Consider the following 20,707-nt stretch of genomic DNA (forward strand, 5'->3'; position numbering starts at 1 on the left):
GAAAGTTATGAAAATTCTTAAAAAACAGTATAATGGTAAGCGATCAAAATGCTTATTTGGATTAAAGAAGCAAGAATATCTAGGTCATTTCTTGGGCATCAAAGCATTAAGAGGATTTCTTGGGCAGGGTATTATCGAAGATTCGTATGCAACTTGGAACTATTAATAAACCATTACATGGTTTTACTCAAGAATAGTATGTTTAAATGGACTGAAGATGCAGAGAAGACATTTAAAACTTGAAAAAGGCTCTAACCACCACTCCGGTATTAGTATTACCTGATTTTTCGATTGATCTCAAAATACAAATAAATGCGAGCATTGGCGCAGTATTGATGTAGAAAAGAATAGATGCCAACATTGGCGCAGTATTGATGTAGAAAGGAATACCCATCGCGTATCTGAGCAAATCACTTGCTAAGACATATTATGATTCTCTACATATGAGAAAAAACTGTTAGCAGTATTAATGACATTATTTAAGTAAAGAAATTACCTTTATGGTAAGCATTTTCATTATCAGGATAAAAAGTTTGAAGTTTCTTATGGAGAAAAATATCACTACAGTCCGGCAACAAACATGGTTATCAGAGTTATTTGGATTGAACTATACCATTATGTACAATAGGGGAATGACAAACGTTGTGACCCGGGAGGTACTTGAAGTCAGTAATGCATATGCACGGGAAACTATAAGTAGTATTAATGTCAGTTTCTAAGTGAAGAAATTACCTTTATAGTAGGCATTTTCATTTTAATAGAAGATTCTAGAAGTTGTTAGTAGTGTAAAAAAACATTATAGAATAGATAGTTAGATAACCAACTGTCATTATATGAGTAGTGTAAATAGTAGGCAAATATGATGTAATAATTTCTAATTTCTTCCTAATGGAATGGGCTCAGCCCCCCTCCGTTCTTATTCTCAATCTATCCCGTTTATATTTATTATCTTCTATCATAATTCTCCCTCCTTGCTAATTCTGGTTACTATTAAAGATTTTGTTTAGTTTGTGCCCTCTTTATAGATCGGGACACAACAACAGACTTAGTAGAATATACAAGAACAGTCGCATCAGTTTCGCCAAGTGAAGTAGAAGGATCGTACAAAGAGATGAAGAAATACAAAAGTTTATAATACTACTCGCATCTCAACCAAATAAATATATATTCTACACATAATAAGACAATATCATCAAATATAAAAACAGGAACAAATAAGGGAAGCTGTGAGAATAAATTTTAACCATTCTTTATATATAAGATTATATTGTTGCTCGTATGGGAAATTAGGGTTTGTTGGTCGTCAGGTGGTGTATTTAACTCTCCGATCACACTTCTTCTCTTAACTGGCGCAGAGCTCCGACCAACCGAGAAGAGAGACGCGAAGGATTCGGTGGTGGATGAGTGTATTTATACTATTAATTATGAATGGTAACATAAAACAAAAACAAAAACAAAAAGTTGGAACATAAAGACTAGTTTTGATAAAAAAAAAACCGCTTTCAATAGTGAGAATACAAAAGCAAGGCATAAATCTATCTAAAAATTGACTAGTAAGTAAAGGGTATGAACCTGAATTGAAATTTTTTCGTGTAATCTTCATACTGGGTGGCAGATGTATCTTCCTACATTGTTTCCCTTTGCTTGGCTGATAGTACATCAAACCCAGACTGCAACTATGAACATTGCACTCATAGGTTCTCTTAGCGCAGCAACAGGATATGAATATGAAAAAAGATACATTTGTCATTTTGGTAAAAAATCAGAAACAAAACATTCTCAAATGAAGCAGAACATTATAACTATAATTTGGGATATTGATGCAGAAACTAATTCTTATACCAAATTAAAAATCTCGATCATATCCAAAAAATAATATCAGTTTGCCCCAAAAAAAACCCTTAAACCAAATAATGTTTTGAGGTGCAATGGGGCGAACCTTCATCCATTTTCCGTCAAGAAAGAGTTTTATTGATCAACTAATTAAAGAAACATGATTATTGATTGACTCGAATACATTGATTGATCAAACAGGGTAAAAAAGTTTGGGAAATTAGGGTTTGTCTGAGCTATTAATTATTAGAAATGAAATGAGATGAGAAGAACTGACCAACCTGAGGATGATATGGAATGAACGGTCGTCGGGTGGTGGATTTCACTCTCCGATCACACTTCTCCCCTTAACTGGCGCAAAACTCTGACCGACCGAGAAGAGAGACACGGAGGATTCGGTGGTGGATGAGTGTATTTATACTTTTAATTCTGAATGGTAACATAATAAAGAAAACAAAAAGTTGAACATAAAGACTAGTTTTGATAAATAAACCACTTTTAATAATGAGAATACAAAAGCAAGGCATAAATCTATCTGAAAATTGACTAGTAAATAAAGGGTATGAACCTGAATTGGGGTATGAACCTGAATTGGACTTTTTTCGTGTAATCTTCATACTGGGTGGCAGATGTATCTTCCTACATTGTTTCCCTTTTGCTTGGCTGATAGTACATCAAACCCAGACTGCAACTATGAGCATTGCACTCATAGGTTCTCTTAGCGCAACAGCAGGATATGAATATGAAAAAGATACATTTATCATTTTGGTAAAAAATCAGAAAGAAAACATTCTCAAATGAAGCAGAACATTATAACTACAATTTGGGATATTGATGCAGAAACTAATTCTTATACTAAATGAAAAATCTCGATCATATCCAAAAAATAATATTAGTTTACCCCAAAAAAAACCCTTAAACCAAATAATGTTTTGAGGTGTAATGGGGCAAACCTTCATCCATTTTCCGTCAAAAAAGAGTTTTATTGATCAACTAATTAAAGAAACATGATTATTGATTGACTCGAATACAATCAAAGTTTGGGAAATTAGGGTTTGTCTGAGGCATTAATTATTAGAAATTATATGAGATGAGAAGAACTGACCGACCTGAAGATGATGTGGAAGGAACGGTCGATGGTTGGTGGATTTCACTCTCCGATCACACTTCTCCTCTTAACTGGCGTAGAGCTCCGACCGACCGAGAAGAGAGACGCGGAGGATTCGGTGGTGGAGGAGTGTATTGATATTTTTAATTCTGAATGATAACATAATAAAGAAAACAAAAATTTGAATATAAAGACTAGTTTTGATAAAGAAACCACTTTCAGTAGTGAGAATACAAAAGCAAGGCATAAATCTATCTGAAAATTGACTAGTAAATAAAGGGTATGAACCTGAATTGGGGTATGAACATGAATTGGACTTTTTCGTGTAATCTTCATATTGGGTGGCAGATGTATCTTCCTCCATTGTTTCCCTTTGCTTGGCTGATAGTACATCAAACCCAGACTACAACTATGAACATTGCACTCATATGTTCTCTTAGCGCAGCAACAGGATATGAATATGAAAAAAGATACATTTGTCATTTTGGTAAAAAATCAGAAACAAAACATTCTCAAATGAAGCAGAACATTATAACTACAATTTGGGATATTGATGCAGAAACTAATTCTTATACCAAATTAAAAATCTCGATCATATCCAAAAAATAATATCAGTTTGCCCCAAAAAAAACCCTTAAACCAAATAATGTTTTGAGGTGCAATGGGGCGAACCTTCATCCATTTTCCGTCAAGAAAGAGTTTTATTGATCAACTAATTAAAGAAACATGATTATTGATTGACTCGAATACCTTGATTGATCAAACAGGGTAAAAAAGTTTGGGAAATTAGGGTTTGTCTGAGCTATTAATTATTAGAAATGAGATGAGAAGAACTGACCGACCTGAGGATGATATGGAAGGAACGGTCGTCGGGTGGTAGATTTCACTCTCCGATCACACTTCTCCTCTTAACTGGCGCAAAACTCCGACCGACCGAGAAGAGAGACACGGAGGATTCGGTGGTGGATGAGTGTATTTATACTTTTAATTCTGAATGGTAACATAATAAAGAAAACAAAAAGTTGAACATAAAGACTAATTTTGATAAATAACCCACTTTTAATAATGAGAATACAAAAGCAAGGCATAAATCTATCTGAAAATTGACTAGTAAATAAAGGGTATGAACCTGAATTCGGGTATGAACCTGAATTAGACTTTTTTCGTGTAATCTTCATACTGGGTGGCAGATGTATCTTCCTCCATTGTTTCCCTTTTGCTTGGCTAATAGTACATCAAACCCAGACTGCAACTATGAACATTGCACTCATATGTTCTCTTAGCGGAGCAGCAGGATATGAATATGAAAAAGATACATTTGTCATTTTGGTAAAAAATCAGAAAGAAAACATTCTCAAATGAAGCAGAACATTATAACTACAATGATGCCGAAACTAATTCTTATACCAAATGAAATATCTCGAACATATCCAAAATATAATATCAGTTTGCCCCAAAAAAAACCCTGAAACCAAATAATGTTTTGAGGTGCAATAGGGCGAATCTTCATCCATTTTCCGTCAAGAAAGAGTTTCATTGATCAACTAATTAGAGAAACATGATTATTGATTTACTCGAATACATTGATTGATCAAACAGGGTAAGAAAGTTTGGGAAATTAGGGTTTGTCTGAGCCATTAATTATTAGAAATGATATGAGATGAGAAAAACTGACCGACCTGAGGATGATGTGGAAGGAACGGTCGTCGGTTGGTGGATTTCACTCTCCGATCACACTTCTCCTCTTAACTGGCGTAGATTCCGACCGACCGAGAAGAGAGACACAGAAGATTCGGTGGTGGAGGAGTGTATTGATACTTGTCTACCTTAATTGATCACTTATCCTTAATTCAAATAAATTATAACCAAGTAATGACAGTTATCCTTTAAAATTAAAGTTTATGTTATCTAAATGGTTATAGTACATTAAAGAAAACAAATAAACAAACTTAACAAATGAAGAATTAAATTTATTTAAGCTTCGAGAATCGGTTCACATCCGGTCCATGTACAATTTCTATGGTTTCATCGCAAGAACCCTACTCCACAACAACAATATCACATGGTTTTGATTTAATATACATTAACCCTTGTAACATAAAAATAAAAGATTGCTCAAAGAAAAAAGATTAAAACATACCGAATTTTTTATTTTTAGAATTAACAATGATCCGGTTTATAAATTGTTGTAGTCAACTTTCCCAGGAATGGTTCAACCAAGAAATATCCACTCATGTAAGTGTACTAGAGAAATGAGAAAAAAGTAAATAAAAACCACACTTTTTAATTGAGGAAAATAATAAACACAACCTTGAACATTACACTAAGTATAAATTACTTGATAAGTATAGCTCTTAAATTACAATTTTTTAAATGTTAGATCATGAGTTTTGAATTTTAAAAATATTAAATGACTAGATCATAAAACTCTTCAATTACAATTTTTGAATGTTCAAACATTATTTTTCTTCATTTAATAAAACTACCATCCGCATTCGCTCTCGGATCTTTTTCTTTTTCTTCTTCCTTACCTAGTTCTCACCAATTTAATTTTATTCGAGTTATGTTACTTACCAATTTAGAGTTTGATGACGAAATCTCAAACCATGAATGAAAGCATTTAGAAACTAGGCGAGCGAATAAACAATCTTGAAAACATCTCTGCCAAACAAATTAGAAACAACAGTTGCAAATCAAATTGACTTGTTATATCAAGATATTCAAAAAATATAACTGAACGTGTCACATTTCGTAGCAAGAAAAACGAGAGAACAACAAGACTCGCAATATAGTCACTGTTTGTGGCAAAATCTAGAAACAAAACTTGAATCAATACCTGTCAACAAAATCGAGGAAAACACAAAGGAGCATCATCATCGACTTCAACCAGTCAAAAAGAGAAAGTTGTTGGAGATGAAATATTTATCCGACCATATGCGAACCTGTCAAGTAACAACCAACTAGAATAAAAGACAGATGTTTTACAAGCATAAAAATTGATGTGACTACAAACAAACGACAAGAAGCTTTATCATTAAAGAATCTTAGAAAATGAAAGACAGATGTTTCACAAGCATAAAAATGAATGTGACTACAAACAAACAACAAGAAGCTTTATCATTAAAGAATCCTAGAATTGTGTCTGGACAATTTTGAAGGAACTAATAATCCGAGAGTTTGGGTTAAAAAAGAAAATTCAGATTTTCGGAAATTTCACAATTGAAGACGTATAACTTAAAAAAACAGGAGCTTATTTTTAAGAATCCTAGAATTGATGAGCATAATTCGTCAGATAGATATACATACAGACATGGGGATATTTTTCAGAATCCTATCGGCGGGGTCTCTTTTCTTTCTGCTATACACAAAAAAAGACATCGGTCATTTCTGATATTATTTAATGGAGTACAGACAGACAGAGGTTACTAACCCAGATTAGCGTTTCATCAAGAATCAGGTCATTATCCAATTTCATCAACTAAAGAAACATAATTATTGACGAATACGTTGATCAAACCAAGAAAGAAAGTTTGGGAAATTAGGGTTTGTCTTAAGCCATTAATTAGGATGGAATAATCTAGAAGAAAAGAATGAGAAGACTGACTGACCAGAGGATAATCTAGAAAGAAGGAACGGTCGGGTGGATTTCACTCTCCGGTCACTTTTCCTCTCAACTGCGTCGATCTGGCGCAGAGAGAGCTCCTCCGGTAGGCCGACCGAGAAGAGAAGAGAGACGCGTAGAAACGGTGGGGTGGATTTCACTCTCCTGTCACTTTTCCTCTCAACTGCGTAAATCTGGCGCAGAGAGAGCTCCTCCGGTAGGCCGACGGAGAAGAGAAGAGAAGACGCGTAGAAACGGTGGGGTGGATGGATGATCCGATCATCCCTCGCTTTTCCTTCAACTAGCGTAGCGTAAACCTGGCGCAGATCTCCTCTTCATTCATCCGAGAAGAGAGATGGGCGGACTACTATATTTATACTTTTAATTTGAAACGCGTGTGACCGACCGTTATTCATTAACTTTATTTAAAGTTAATTTATATAATTTATATTAAACTTGTATATAAATTACATATTAATAATCATAATAATTTCAAAACTAAACAAGCTTTAAAGTGATTCCAAATAGTACATCTAGTGATGGTTGAGAACTTGGAATCTCAGACTAATTAATTGCACTTTGTCTATTATAATCTCAGACTAATTAATTGCAATTTGTCTATTATAATCTCAGACTAATTAATTTTGATCGAAAATCTATACTTTTTTTTATTTGTTTGAACCGTCTATAATCATCTTTTCTCCGATTATTAATTCATTAACTTTTTTTTAATAATTAAAGTCCCATTTATTTTAAAAATATATTTTATGCATTTATAATTTGTTCTGTTATAATGAAATTTATATATAGATATTAATTTCTTATAATTCAAATCATAAATTAATACTCCCATAATGAGAATATTGCAGATTTCCTAAATAATTTGACAACTAGAAATTCCACAAGTAAAATGTAACCAAATAATTAACTTTTGGTTTAATCTAAATTACATTTAATTAATTCAATTTGAAACTAACTTTAAATTTTATTTTTATTAAAATAATTAAGTTTTGATTGTAAAAATCTTACAAGTCATGATCAGAACCAAACCAGTTCCAAAAATTGGATATCCATGAAATTCTATGTAATTTTTTATTATTTTTAAATTTCTTTCAAAAATTTATTTGTTTGAATCGCCTATAATTATTATCCGATTATTAATTTATTAAGTTTATTTAATTAAAGTCCGATTTATTTTAAAAATATATTTTATGCATTTATAATTTGTTCTATTATAATGAAATTTATAAAATACATATTAATTTCTTATTAATACATATTCAATTAATTTGCAAATTCTAGTAGTTTACGGGGTGATGTATGTAAAGTTATTTTAAAACAAATTATAAAACTTATATTGTCAAATATTTAATTAGAACCCAATAACTAATTAATAATTAATACTTCACTCTCATCGGGGAATAGCTAAATAATTTGAAAAAAAAACATAATATTACCAACTTATAAATTAGTTTAATCTAAATTACGTACATTTAATTAATTCAGTTTGAAACTAACTTTAATATTTATTTTTTATTAAATTAGTTTAATCTAAATCTTGTAGTTTAATTTATTCATACGAACAAACAATATATTCTATAATAGGAAAGGAGAATATATATATATATATATATATATATATATATATATATATATATATATATATATATATATATATATAAATGAATTTTCTCAAACACATAAATTTTTTAATTTTAAACCAAATATTATTCTACACTATAAAACAAACCAACATTCTTCCCATTCTTTTTTAACTTTGTGTTTCTATCCACGCGGACAATATTATAGTTTTATCATATTAGTTTTGAGAATAAACAACCTAAACTAAGTTTTGACAATATTCTTCCCTTTCTTTTTTAACGATATTCTCCGGGAAGTATTTAAGGTAATGTTTAAATATTAATATTAATATTAATATTAATATATATATATAATCGGGAAGTATTTAAGGTAATGTTTAAATATTAATATATATATATATATATATATATATATAATTTTTTCAGTTTTTATTTCATAATTTGTTTTAACATTTATTTAGGGGCACTAGGTGCATTAGATAAAACTTTAGTGCATGTCGTTGTTTTGAGAAATGAACAAGTTCGATATAGAGGAAGAGGAAAGGGAAAATGCTATCAAAATGTATTGCTGCTATATGTGATTTCGATATGATATTTATATTTATTTGGACGGTATGGGAAGGAGTGAAACATGATTCTAAGGTGTTAACTAAGACAATGCTTAATCCATTGTCAAATTTTCCCTTTCTAGAACCAAGTAAATTATTATTCTATATTTTAAAACTATTTATTTATATTAATAACTTTATATATGTTTATTTTAAATTGTTGATGAATATAATTTATGTGATGTTGCATATACTCATACTCAATGATTTATGTCGCCTTAACGAAATGTGCGTTATTGTCTCGCTGATTTTCAACGAGGTGGTCAAACTCGAACGAAGTATTATTTGATCAAGAACATGCAAAATTAAGAAATGTCATTGAATGTACATTGGCGTATTGAAAAGCTCGTTTTCCAATATTTGATAAGATGGCGCCGTACAATTTTCAAACCTAAAGAAATATTGTTATTACTTGTACAACGTTACATAATTTTATCAAAAAGAGATATAGGAGAGACTTATTTTTTGAACAATTTGAAGTTGATAATATTACTCAAAATAATCAACCACAGTGGACTAAAATGATGGAGTCTTCAAGACCATCAAACTTTTATAGTTTAATTTATATGAACAAATTGCAAATCAATTGTCTAATATGCGAGTTTAAAAAAAATCTTGATATTTTGTTTTAATATTTAATATAAATTACATTTATCTAATTATATAATGAAATAGATTGAATTTATTAATTAACATAAATAATATTAGTATTAATATAATTGGTTTAGACATTAGTTTAAAATATTATCAACTTATACTTATATATTAGTACTTAAATTTAAAATATTTTTATTTAATAATTTCATTTATTATTTTTAAATATTGACATAATTCAGTACTGATATTTCAGTAATTAGATCTTAATTTTTTGTTTTATCAAATATAATCTTTATTTATTTATTTATATATATATATATATATATATGTCTAGGCAGCCAATTGCAATTGTCTAGGCAACCAATTGCAAAGTAGAAGAATGACAATTTTACACTATTTAAACTTGTCAAATTTATTGTAGGAAAAGATAATAAATTTTTTGACACGTGTCATGTCCACATTTAAAGTATTTATAAGATTTATGACCTACTAATTTAGGAATTGCTTTCCAATTACAAATTAATTATACTAATTTAAGATATCATTTTTTAATCAAGAATATCCTTTTCTTAACTAGAATATCCCTTCTTAAATTAAAATACATCTTCCTTAACTAGAATATTCCTTAGGTTGGGCCTACTTAGGCGATTGGTCATCCCCTTAGGCTAGGAAGATTGATAGATAATTCTACACTCCCCCTCAAGTTGGGTAAAGGATATTGAGAGTACCCAACTTGCCACATAGTTCTTTGAAATTCTACTTGGTAGAGTTCTTGACTCTTGACTCTTTCATATTTTTGAAGTGAAAGATGATAATTTTTGGACAGATGAAATGTTGGAAGAAATTTGTCGAGACATTAACATGTACAGATTCGGCCGAGATATAAAGTGCAATTTTGAAATGATGTCCCACTTGTTTAACATAGGGTGATAAAATAGAGATAAAAAATACTTAGGAAATATGAGATAATATAATAATTTGAGTTCTTCTCCAATGGCTATTTCCACCATTAGAGGAGACAACGAATAATTGTGAACATGGTTCCTTTAAGATGGAAAACCCTGCTCTGATACCATGTAGAAATTTAAGAGAGATAAAATTTAGATAATTTTATTGCTTGCACTTGATCATTACAATGTAATACCTTTGAAGTATTTATAAAACTTATGACGTACTAATTTTGGAATTGTCTTCCTATTACAAATTAATTACACTAATTTAAGATATCACTTCTTAATCAAGAATATCCCTTCATTAACTAAAATGTCACTTCTTAAATTAGAATACATCTTTCTTAACTAGAATATTCCTTGGGTTAGGCCTACATAGACGATTGAGCATCCCCTGGGCTAGGAAGATTGAGAGATAATTCTACAATAAAATAAAAATAAAATTTCCTCATCTTTTTTTTCTTCATTGTCATAAACTCTCTTTCCTGCACCATAAATCTCCTCCCACCCTCGGTTTACCAAATGTCAGAAGGGACTTCCGGACCGGTTTATCAGAAGCCAACTCTATAGCAGTCCGGCAAGCACTTTCAAAGGATGCGGGTGACCTAGTAAATCACACCAGCCGGAAGAAGACACTGAAGCCAAAGTTCTGATGGCTCCTAGACATTGTCACCAAATCTCTACAGGGAAAAGGAGGAAACTTCGACAACATGACCCGGCTAAAACTGGAAATGATGATGGACATAGTCCGCGGTGAAAAAATCGATTAGGACTGTGTATTATTCGAGCAACTTTGTGAAGTGGTTGCTAAGACAAACGATCGGGTTCAATCTTACACCATACCGATCGGGAAAATTCTCCAATTCCTTAAAATCCAAATCAGTGAAGGTACACCTCTCTCTAACTGCAAAATTATGAATGCTGAGAGTGTATAGACCCGGGTTGTTAAACCGGCTAAGGAAAGAGTTCCAAGAGCAAGGGGCTCTAAGAAGGCTGAACCGGTTGCACCGGAAGGCACAAGTTCTAAAGAACAAGCCGAGCCGAAGGATAAGGATACAAAGATAGCGGCAAAAGAGAAGACAAGGAGAATCAATTGTGGCAAAGAAAACCAGGAAGTCGGCTAGCAAGTCAAATGATTCTGCGAAAACACCATCCGAGCGATCCCCTCGGCTGTCCGATCCTCTATTTCAACCCATTCCCATAAGGGTTAACATTCCGTTTCCTATCTCCTCATCCCCTCCTCCGTCTGAAGAGGTTAGTATCCACTCCGTTCACTCTAAATCTGTTCAGAATACTATAGAGAAAGTGGTACAAGATGTCACTCGTGCTAATGAAGACGAGGTGACAAGTGTTCTTGAAGAAACTGGTCAGATTGGTGCAACTGATCAAACCAAAGACAATCCGGTCGGAGAAATGGCCAACAATAAAACTGAAGTCCCTCCGGTGCGAGAGGGAGACAATGAAGAAAGATAAGCATCCGGTCCGGCTGTGGGAGACTTTGTCCCAACCGGATCCAACTCAAAACTGGCTCAAGAAGGGCCAGTCAACCAACCTATTACGTCGGAAGGCTCAAATCCATGTAATAAAGAAAACCGAGAATTGACTAAGGATGATCCTCAGGTATAAGGAGAAAACGGATCTCAAAATGGGTCAACCGGTCTTACTACTCAGGGACCAGAACAACCCGAAATTTTACCGGAATCAGCTCCTCCAGCTTCTCAACAGGAAATAGAGACTATGTTTCAGCAATTACTAACTCATCTAGACGAAGCGACTGGAGGAATAGCTCGTCCTTATCACTTGTGGGCCAGAGTCAGAAGTCAAACCAAATTCTCACACATGCTTCTCGATCTTACCGGAAATAAGTACTCGTCAGAACTGTTGATAATAGAGGAAGAAGCTTTCGATCTTGCGAAAACCGATATCGTCTTAATGGTCTTAGCAAGAGGATCTCTGATCGATGAACAGGCCAAGCTGAAACCATTAGATGAAGCATTCAATAACGTTCAAAGGGATCCAAACGAGATGGAAAATATAATTGTTAGAAAAATTAAGTAAGTTAATTTTAAACCGGTCAACGATTACAAGTTTTAAATATTTATTCTAAATAATCAAAAAAGAGAGAAATTGTTAGAAAATAATTGTTAGAACTTATGAAAAGTTTAATGAATAGATAAATTAAGTTCAAATAAATATGTTAAACCGCTAAGTCATATCAAGTATATTAATTGGTTTAAATATAACAAGAAGGTGTTGCAACGTAGTGGTAAACACTCCTGCTTGTCACACAATTGACTAGGAATCAAATCTCACCGACTGCAAATAATATTTAAAGTTTTGCTATTTTATGGAAGATGAGCAAAATCCGAAATTTACCAATAGGCAAGATCGGCTCGACAATGTATACCGGTTCAGTCAAGAAACTCAGTCAACCGGTTCGGTCAAGAAGTTCGGTAAACCTGCTCGGTCAACCGGCACTTAATGAAGCATGGTGGGTCATAAATGAGCTCCTGTTGATTAAATGAGTTCGGGTTATTAAATGAGCTCCGGTGATAAATGAGTTACGGTTTATTAAATGCTCCGATTGATTAAATGCTGTCAAGCTCCGGTTATTAAATGAACTGCAGGCAGCATGTAGCTGTCAGACATGCTTGTCTCAGTCCAGAAGCAACCTGCAGGCAGTAGGTAGCTGTCAGGCATGCTTATCCAAGATCTCTAGCAAATCTCCAGAAAGTAGGTAGCTGTCAGGCATGCTTATCCAAGATCTCTAGCAAATCTCCAGAAAGCATGTAGCTGTCAGGCATGCTTATCCAAGATCTCTAGCAAATCTCTGAAATAGGCGGCCGATGCATGCATATCTGTCAGATGTCCAAACTAGCAAAGCATGCACGCCACTTGAACCTGACCAGTGCATGCATGTCTGCCATGTGTCCAAAATGATCTGTCCAAGAGGAAAGGCGTGCAAGTCTCTTGATCATTACCGACTTCAAATGGCCAATCTCCTGGAGAGAGAAAATATGATCGTTGTCATATTTTTCATATAAATAGAAGCAATATATATATATATATATATATAAATATAAAAAATATAAAAATAATTAATTATTTTATTTAATTTGTCTCTTCTTTTTCTCTCAATAATAATAATAATAATAATAATAATAATGTTTAATTTGAATTTGTTTGGTTTGTAGAGAACTATGGTTAAAAATGATATACGTATGTTTCGAATTTGTAACTTAACCAAAAACAATTACAACTCTTTAACAAATTATACTAATAAAAATTTATATTTTAAATTCAACACCAAATTTGATTAATATTTGACATTCCTAACAAAATATAAGTTCAACTTTTTAACTAATATATATATATATATATATAATAATAATAATAATGCTTAATTTGAATTTGCTTGGTTTGCCGGGTTGAGAACTGTGGTTAATTTTGATATATATGTGAGAGTAATGGATATTTGAGTCGGATCATGGGTTCACCCGTCCATAAAATTGAAACGGTTAAAAATAAAATTAAAAATATTATATGTATTTTGAACTTGCAACCTAACAAAATAAATACAATCATTTAACCAAGTATAACTGGGGTGTATTTTTTCGAGGTATAATAGATAAGTAACAAATGAGAGTAGTTAAAAAATATGAATCAAGAAAGAAGGAAAGAAAGAACATGGGAAAAGACAAGAGACACAAGTCCGAGGAAATTAAACTCTATCGTCTTGTACTTTGATTTCATGTCTATGTGCGTTTTTTAGACCAAATGTGGATTCCTCATGGCCATCATGTGTTGACTTTGAGCAAATTGTTGTAAGCTCAATTTTAACTCTTGTACTCCTTTTATCCTTTTCGGGTCTTTTTAATTAATGGCGTAAGCCATTTCTCAAAAAAAATATGAATCAAATATTTGATTCACCAAAGTGTGAGGTCACGATGTTAAATGTCGATTGAAATTGGTGGTTTATTTTCCTTAGGATAAGAGACATGTGAAAAAGTGATTGAAATGTGATTTGTCAAGGGATAAGAGGTGGGTAACAAATGATCGTGATGTCACAAGATTAGAGGTCGATTGAGATTGATGGTTGATTTGTTGAAGAATAAGAGGCGTGTGAACTATGATTGAGATTGGTGTTTTAACTTGCAACCTAACAAAATAAGTATAACTATTTGACCAAGTGTGATTGGGGTGTGGTTTTCTAAGGGATTATAGATCGGTAACAAATGAGAGTGGTTAAAAATATGAATCAAATATTTGATTGATCAAAGTGTGAGGTCACGAGGTTAAATGTCGATTGAAGTTGGTGGTTTATTTTCTTAGGGATAAGAGACGTGTGAAAGTGTGATTGAAATGTGGTTTGTCAAGGGATAAGTGGTGGGTAACAAAAGATCGTGATGTCACAAGATTAGAGGTCGATTGAGATTGATGGTTGATTTGTTGAAGAATAAGAGACGTGTGAACTGTGATTGAGATTGGTGTTTTAAATTTACAACCTAACAAAATAAGTATAACTATTTGACCAAGTGTGATTGGGGTGTGGTTTTCTAAGGGATTATAGATCGGTAACAAATGAGAGTGGTTAAAAATATGAATCAAATATTTGATTGATCAAAGTGTGAGGTCACGAGGTTAAATGTCGATTGAAATTGGTGGTTTATTTTCTTAGGGATAAGAGACGTGTGGAAGTGTGATTGAAATGTGGTTTGTCAAGGGATAAGAGGTGGGTAACAAAAGATTGTGATGTCACAAGATTAGAGGTCGATTGAGATTGATGGTTGATTTGTTGAAGAATAAGAGGCGTGTGAACTATGATTGAGATTGATGTTTTGAACTTGCAACCTAACAAAATAAGTATAACTATTTGACCAAGTGTGATTGGGTGTGGTTTTCTAAGAAATTATAGGTCGGTAACAAATGAGAGTGGTTAAAAAATATGAATAAAATATTTGATTGATCAAAGTGTGAGGTCACGAAGTTAAATGTCGATTGAGATTGGTGGTTTATTTTCTTAGGGATAAGAGACATGTAAAAGTGTGATTGAAATGTGGTTTGTCAAGGGATAAGAGGTAGGTAACAAAAGATTGTGATGTCACAAGATTAGAGGTCGATTGAGATTGATGTTTGGTTTGCTGAAGCATTAGAGGCGTGTGAAAATGTGATTGAGATCGGTGGTTGATTTTCTGAGGAATAACAGAGTTTTGAAAATGTCATTGAAATTGGTGGTTGGTTTACCGAGTGATAAGAGGCGTGTGAAAATATGATAACAAAACATATGAAAAAGTGTGATTCAAAATATGTCGACTAATTAACTAATTGGTAATCAATATTAAATACATATATATATAATTATATAATTATATATATATAATTATTTCAACAATTTCAAGTGATTTAACGGTCAAAATTTCAAATTTCATGTTTAAGATTAAGATTCGAATTCTAAAAAATACAAATTTAAAAGTTATTATTATAAATATCTAAGACATCGAAGCAAAAAGCTGTATTTGAGAGTTTGAAAGCTGGAAGTAGTGCAATGAAAGCAATCCAAGTGAGGTTAAGTTGGAGGATGTTCAGAAGATGGATGACACTGAAGAAGCAAAAGCAGTAATAAAGACATTGCAAAATCACATTTTTTTTGTAATTCCAAATCTATGTCTTTTGATATACTTAAAGATGACCATATTGAAACCAACTTCTCTTCATATATATTTATGTCTTCTTGCAGGAAATGTTCATGCTATTTTGGGTGAGAAGCTAATTGCCGAAGATGAAGAATAGGTTAAGCTGAATTTGACAACTTGGAAGCTCAGGTATGAATTTTTTTCTCTTTAATAAACAAATCTCCCTGAAACTCTCTTCCTTTGGATTTGTCTCTTCCATTGGATTTGTCTCTTCCTTAATTTGTATTCTTAAAAATCTAAAACAAATGACATTGAATATAACTCAAAACATCACATTAAAATAAGAAATTATCGTGAAATGTGTTACTGACTTACTGTGTTACCCTCTAGTCAATGTGAGTAAGCTGCTGCCAAGAATTATTTTGTTCTTGCTTTGAAGCAACAAAATCAATAACCATTGGTGTTCTTGCTGTAATTCCATTTCAATGAAGTTAAACTTGTTGGTAATCTTATCTCATAAAAATTACACGTAAATGATATATATGAAAAATAATACAATGATAATAAAACAAATACAACAGATTATTTAAGAAATGAAGAAAAATCTTCTCGTTTGCTCCGAGGCCTGTGGAATCACAGTTCCCTTAAAACAGTTTCACCGTCTCTCGTTTGTGCTGGAGAGTTTCGTCGGTGGCTGCTTCCCAGGGTACAACGGAACCTGCAATGATTTAGCACAGAAAACCACTACAACAGCGAACTAGACAAAAGTACCTGAATCACAATCACCGGGTTTTGCACAAAAATGGTCGAGTCAAGAAACTCGAAGAACACTCACAAGAACACTCACAAGAACACTCACAAGAACACTCACAAGAACAAGGAAAGACTTTAGAATTCTAGAGAGAGAAGTGATAAGATAATGTGTGGAGAGGAATACAATGTGAAGGGATATTTATAGTTGAAAATTAAACTCATAATCAATTCTTTAATCCAACGGTCATTAATCCATCATTCATTCATCCAACGGTTATCGTTGCTTGCCTTTTCATCATCTTTGCAAGTTACATTCTACAATAAATATTTTGTAGTTACAATGGCAATTAACATCATTTGTTAATTGCCTCATTCAAGACATTTATGTTAATTGTAACAATTAACAAATTTAATTCACAATGAATTTGATGTGAATTTCATTTGGATGAAATTTCACCTTAATTCACATTTGAATTTCATGTGAATTTCATTTGGATTAATTTCACTTTAATTCACATTTGAATTTCATGTGAATTTCATTTGGATTAATTTCACTTTAATTCACATTTGAATTTCATGTGAATTTCATTTGGATTAATTTCACACTTAATTCACATTTGAATTTGGTGTGAATTTCATTAGCCCAAATATCATTTCCATTTAATTAATGGAATTAGTTTAATTCCAACAAAACTCAAAACTCTTAAAAATAGTACCAAAAGAAAATTTGGACAACATGTTAAACTAAGAAGATGGTGACAAATGATTGATTTGTTATTCCCTTTGAATGAAGCTAAAAGTTTAAAAAACTATGGATTTGTCTCTTACAACATCTCAATTTTTTTCCTCATTATTGGTTCTTCTTAAATTTGGGCTCAGATGGCAATAGATAATCTTCCAGAGGTTCCTCAAAAAACTCTGCCTTCAGAAGTTGTATCAAAGAAGAAAGGTCTGTCTTTCTTCTCCCTTTCTCTCAAAGACATGTTAATGTTTAATCCTTTGGCGATGATCTGAAATTGTTCAATGGAATTTGTAGTGTTGGAAAAACCTTTGGTTTACTAATTGAAGAAGAAGTAGCAACTCTTATGCTTTGTGGAACATTAATATTCCTTGTCTAATTGAAAGAGAGTAAGCAATTTGCTGAAAATTTTAGTTTATTTTCTCTCTATTTTATTTATTTTCCCTCAATTTGGTTCATCAAAATTGTGTATAGTGGTTTGTTTACCTCTTTGTGCTTACAAGGTATATTATGTTCTCTATGAGCTTTTATTTTGTTATGGTTGGAAAATTCAAATAATACTAAATTATAAATTTGTTATATGCATTTTAATTCAAATTAGTTATATTTTAATGTCAAAAGTTATTTATTCTAAGTGTTTTTTTTTTATTTAGGAAGGATTTTTGGTTTTCTAGACACTGCTTACATTTTGAGTTCTCAAGAATGTAAATAATAATTTAAAAACTCTTGAATTTTGAGGTATTATTTTTAAGAACATATTAAGTTAGTTATTTTTTATTTTCTGAAAAATACAAAAAAAAAAAAAAAATTAGTTCTTTTTCTTTTACATTAAAAAAATAGAAATCTTTTACCATTTAACTATATTTTATCTATGATGAAAATAAGATTTAGTTGATTTTATGAGAATATATTATTTCACTTAATAATTAATTAATTATCATGAGGATAATTAATTATTGAGCATGAGAAGAAATCAATAAAAATATATTTATAAATTTATTAATTATTCTTTGCAACAATAATAATATAAATTGACAAGTTTGAGAACTTCCTAAATACAACCAATATAAACCAATTTTTTGCCTTCATTAATTCTACTTCAATTGCAATTGTCCAATCATCTATATAAAGAGGTAGAAATTCAGTTTTTCTTTTAATTTTTATTTTTATCTAACAGTTTTTACCAAATTAATTTCTTTAAAACAAAACAGTGATAAAACAAAAGCAATTATGAGGTCATTTGCGGGATTACAAGCTCTGATACCATGGGTAGGAGTGATTCTTGTTCAAGTTTTATCTGCAGCAAATTCCTTAATTACCAAAGCAGCATTGAACAAAGGGATGCAATTTGCTGTTTTTGCCCTTTATAGAAATATAATAGCTTCAGCATTCTTGATCCCTTTACTATATTTCAAAAGGTATTAATTATTTCTTTCTATTTATAATTTATTAATCATTTTAAATACTTTTAAATTAATTTAAAATCTATTATATTTGGCAGAAATTCACTGCCCAGAATGAGTAGAAACGTGATGTGGAAAATTGTAATGCTAACGATTCTCGAGTAAGAATCGTCATATCAAAATTCCTCAACTTCTATATTAAATTTCTAAAAAGTCTGAAAATAAAAAAATTATGGTGCAGGCCTGTAATAGACCAAAATATCCTTTATGCTGGTTCAAAGATGACACCAGCTAGTTTCTCAACATGTTTGTCTGGTGTCACTCCATCACTCATATTTCTTCTAGCATGGAGTTTGGGGTACTTAATTATCATTAAGTGTTTTTGTAAAAAAGAAGTTTTTAAGGGGTATTTCAGTCATTTTAATCAAATTTGAATTGAATAGAATGGAGCAAGTGAATTTCAAGGAGAGGCGTAGCCAGGCAAAGTTATTAGGAACAGTAATTGCAGCCGGTGGTGCTATTCTCATTTGCCTTTACAATGGACCAGCCATTGCTGTCTCCTCAAAATCTCAATCATCAACTATCCATGAAGGATTCACAGAGAATTGGATCGAAGGCCCCGTGTTTGTCATCATCGCGAATGTCTCTTATGTTGTTTATTGCGTTACCTTGGTATATCTTTTATTTTATGATTTTTTAATTCAATTTTGTTTTGGTCTTAACTTCAATGAATCGGTTGTTTCCTTTCAGGGTAATGTTCTCGTGGAGTATCCGTCTCCTCTGGCAATAATATCGTTAATTTCATTCTTGGGAGCAATTATGAATGTTGGAGTTGCTCTAGGGTTGGAACTCAAGCATCCTGCTTCTTGGATGATCGGATGGAATGTCATCTTTTTGGCATATGTCTACACAGTAAGTAATATTTATAATTTTCTTTTTTCTGGTCAATATAGAGTTGTTTAAGCGAAAAAATATTAACTTTATTGTTACTGCAAATTCTAGGGAGTAGTTGTTTCGGGAATAATCGCATACATTATAAGTGCGTTGACACAAATGAAGGGCCCAGTTTTTGTGGCAGCCTTTAGCCCAACTTCCATGGTGCTTGTTATGGTTATTGGGTTTATTGCACTAGGAGAAAGCATTCATGTTGGAAGGTTTAAAACTATTTCAATAGATTTCTTTTTAATGATTTTATATTTAGAAACAACAAATGTTTTGTATAGTGTAATCTTAACTACTTTTTTAAATAGTCTAATAGGTACATTTTTCATTGTTGCTGGTTTGTTCACTCTCCTTTGGGGGAAAAGTGGAACTCAACCGTCGCGACCCGAAGAAGAACCGCGACATGAAGAGCAATAAATGGAAAGTGTCTAACTATGCGTAATTCATACTTCATAGTAATATATGTACATATGGATGTTTTTTTAGCAAATAATTGATTAGATTCCTTGTCCTATTAGTATGTAGCATCTATATATATTCAAGTTAAGACAATAATAATAATAAAGTCTACTTGTATTTCATTTATAATCTCAATAAATATTGTTTGATAAGTTTTAAATTGATGTTATCATTATTAATTAACTAGTAAGATTACCCTAAGTTGTATGAAAAATTTTAAACGAATTTCTATATATATATATATATAAATTAGAAAGATAATTTTATTAATGAATTATTATTTCATAAAAAAAAATTAACTTGTAAATCTAAATTGAATATATAATTGTGAAAAAATAAAAATATATTGTGATTTAATGAGATGGTATTATAAAACTCCTATGATATAGGATTCTATATGTAATTGTTATCAATTCATTATACTGAACACCATACCATTACAAAAATAAAATAAGCATACACTAATCCTCTCATACCTAC

At 31.7% G+C, this 20,707-nt stretch overlaps 1 protein-coding gene and 1 pseudogene across 1 annotated transcript; both read left to right on the top strand.

The window, feature by feature from the left end:
- The first annotated feature begins 10,950 nt into the window (after positions 1-10,950).
- LOC124921986 lies at positions 10,951-17,746 on the top strand (annotated as a pseudogene).
- A 907-nt stretch (positions 17,747-18,653) lies between these two features.
- LOC124921989 (WAT1-related protein At4g08290-like) lies at positions 18,654-20,185 on the top strand. Its single transcript, XM_047462700.1, has 7 exons — positions 18,654-18,841; positions 18,925-18,987; positions 19,068-19,184; positions 19,270-19,498; positions 19,577-19,738; positions 19,829-19,980; positions 20,077-20,185. Exons 1-7 carry the CDS (start codon positions 18,654-18,656, stop codon positions 20,183-20,185), a joined length of 1,020 nt encoding a protein of 339 aa, XP_047318656.1.
- The last annotated feature ends 522 nt before the right edge of the window (positions 20,186-20,707 follow it).

Source organism: Impatiens glandulifera, chromosome 1 (genome assembly GCF_907164915.1).
Source record: "Impatiens glandulifera chromosome 1, dImpGla2.1, whole genome shotgun sequence".
Classification (NCBI taxonomy): domain Eukaryota; kingdom Viridiplantae; phylum Streptophyta; class Magnoliopsida; order Ericales; family Balsaminaceae; genus Impatiens; species Impatiens glandulifera.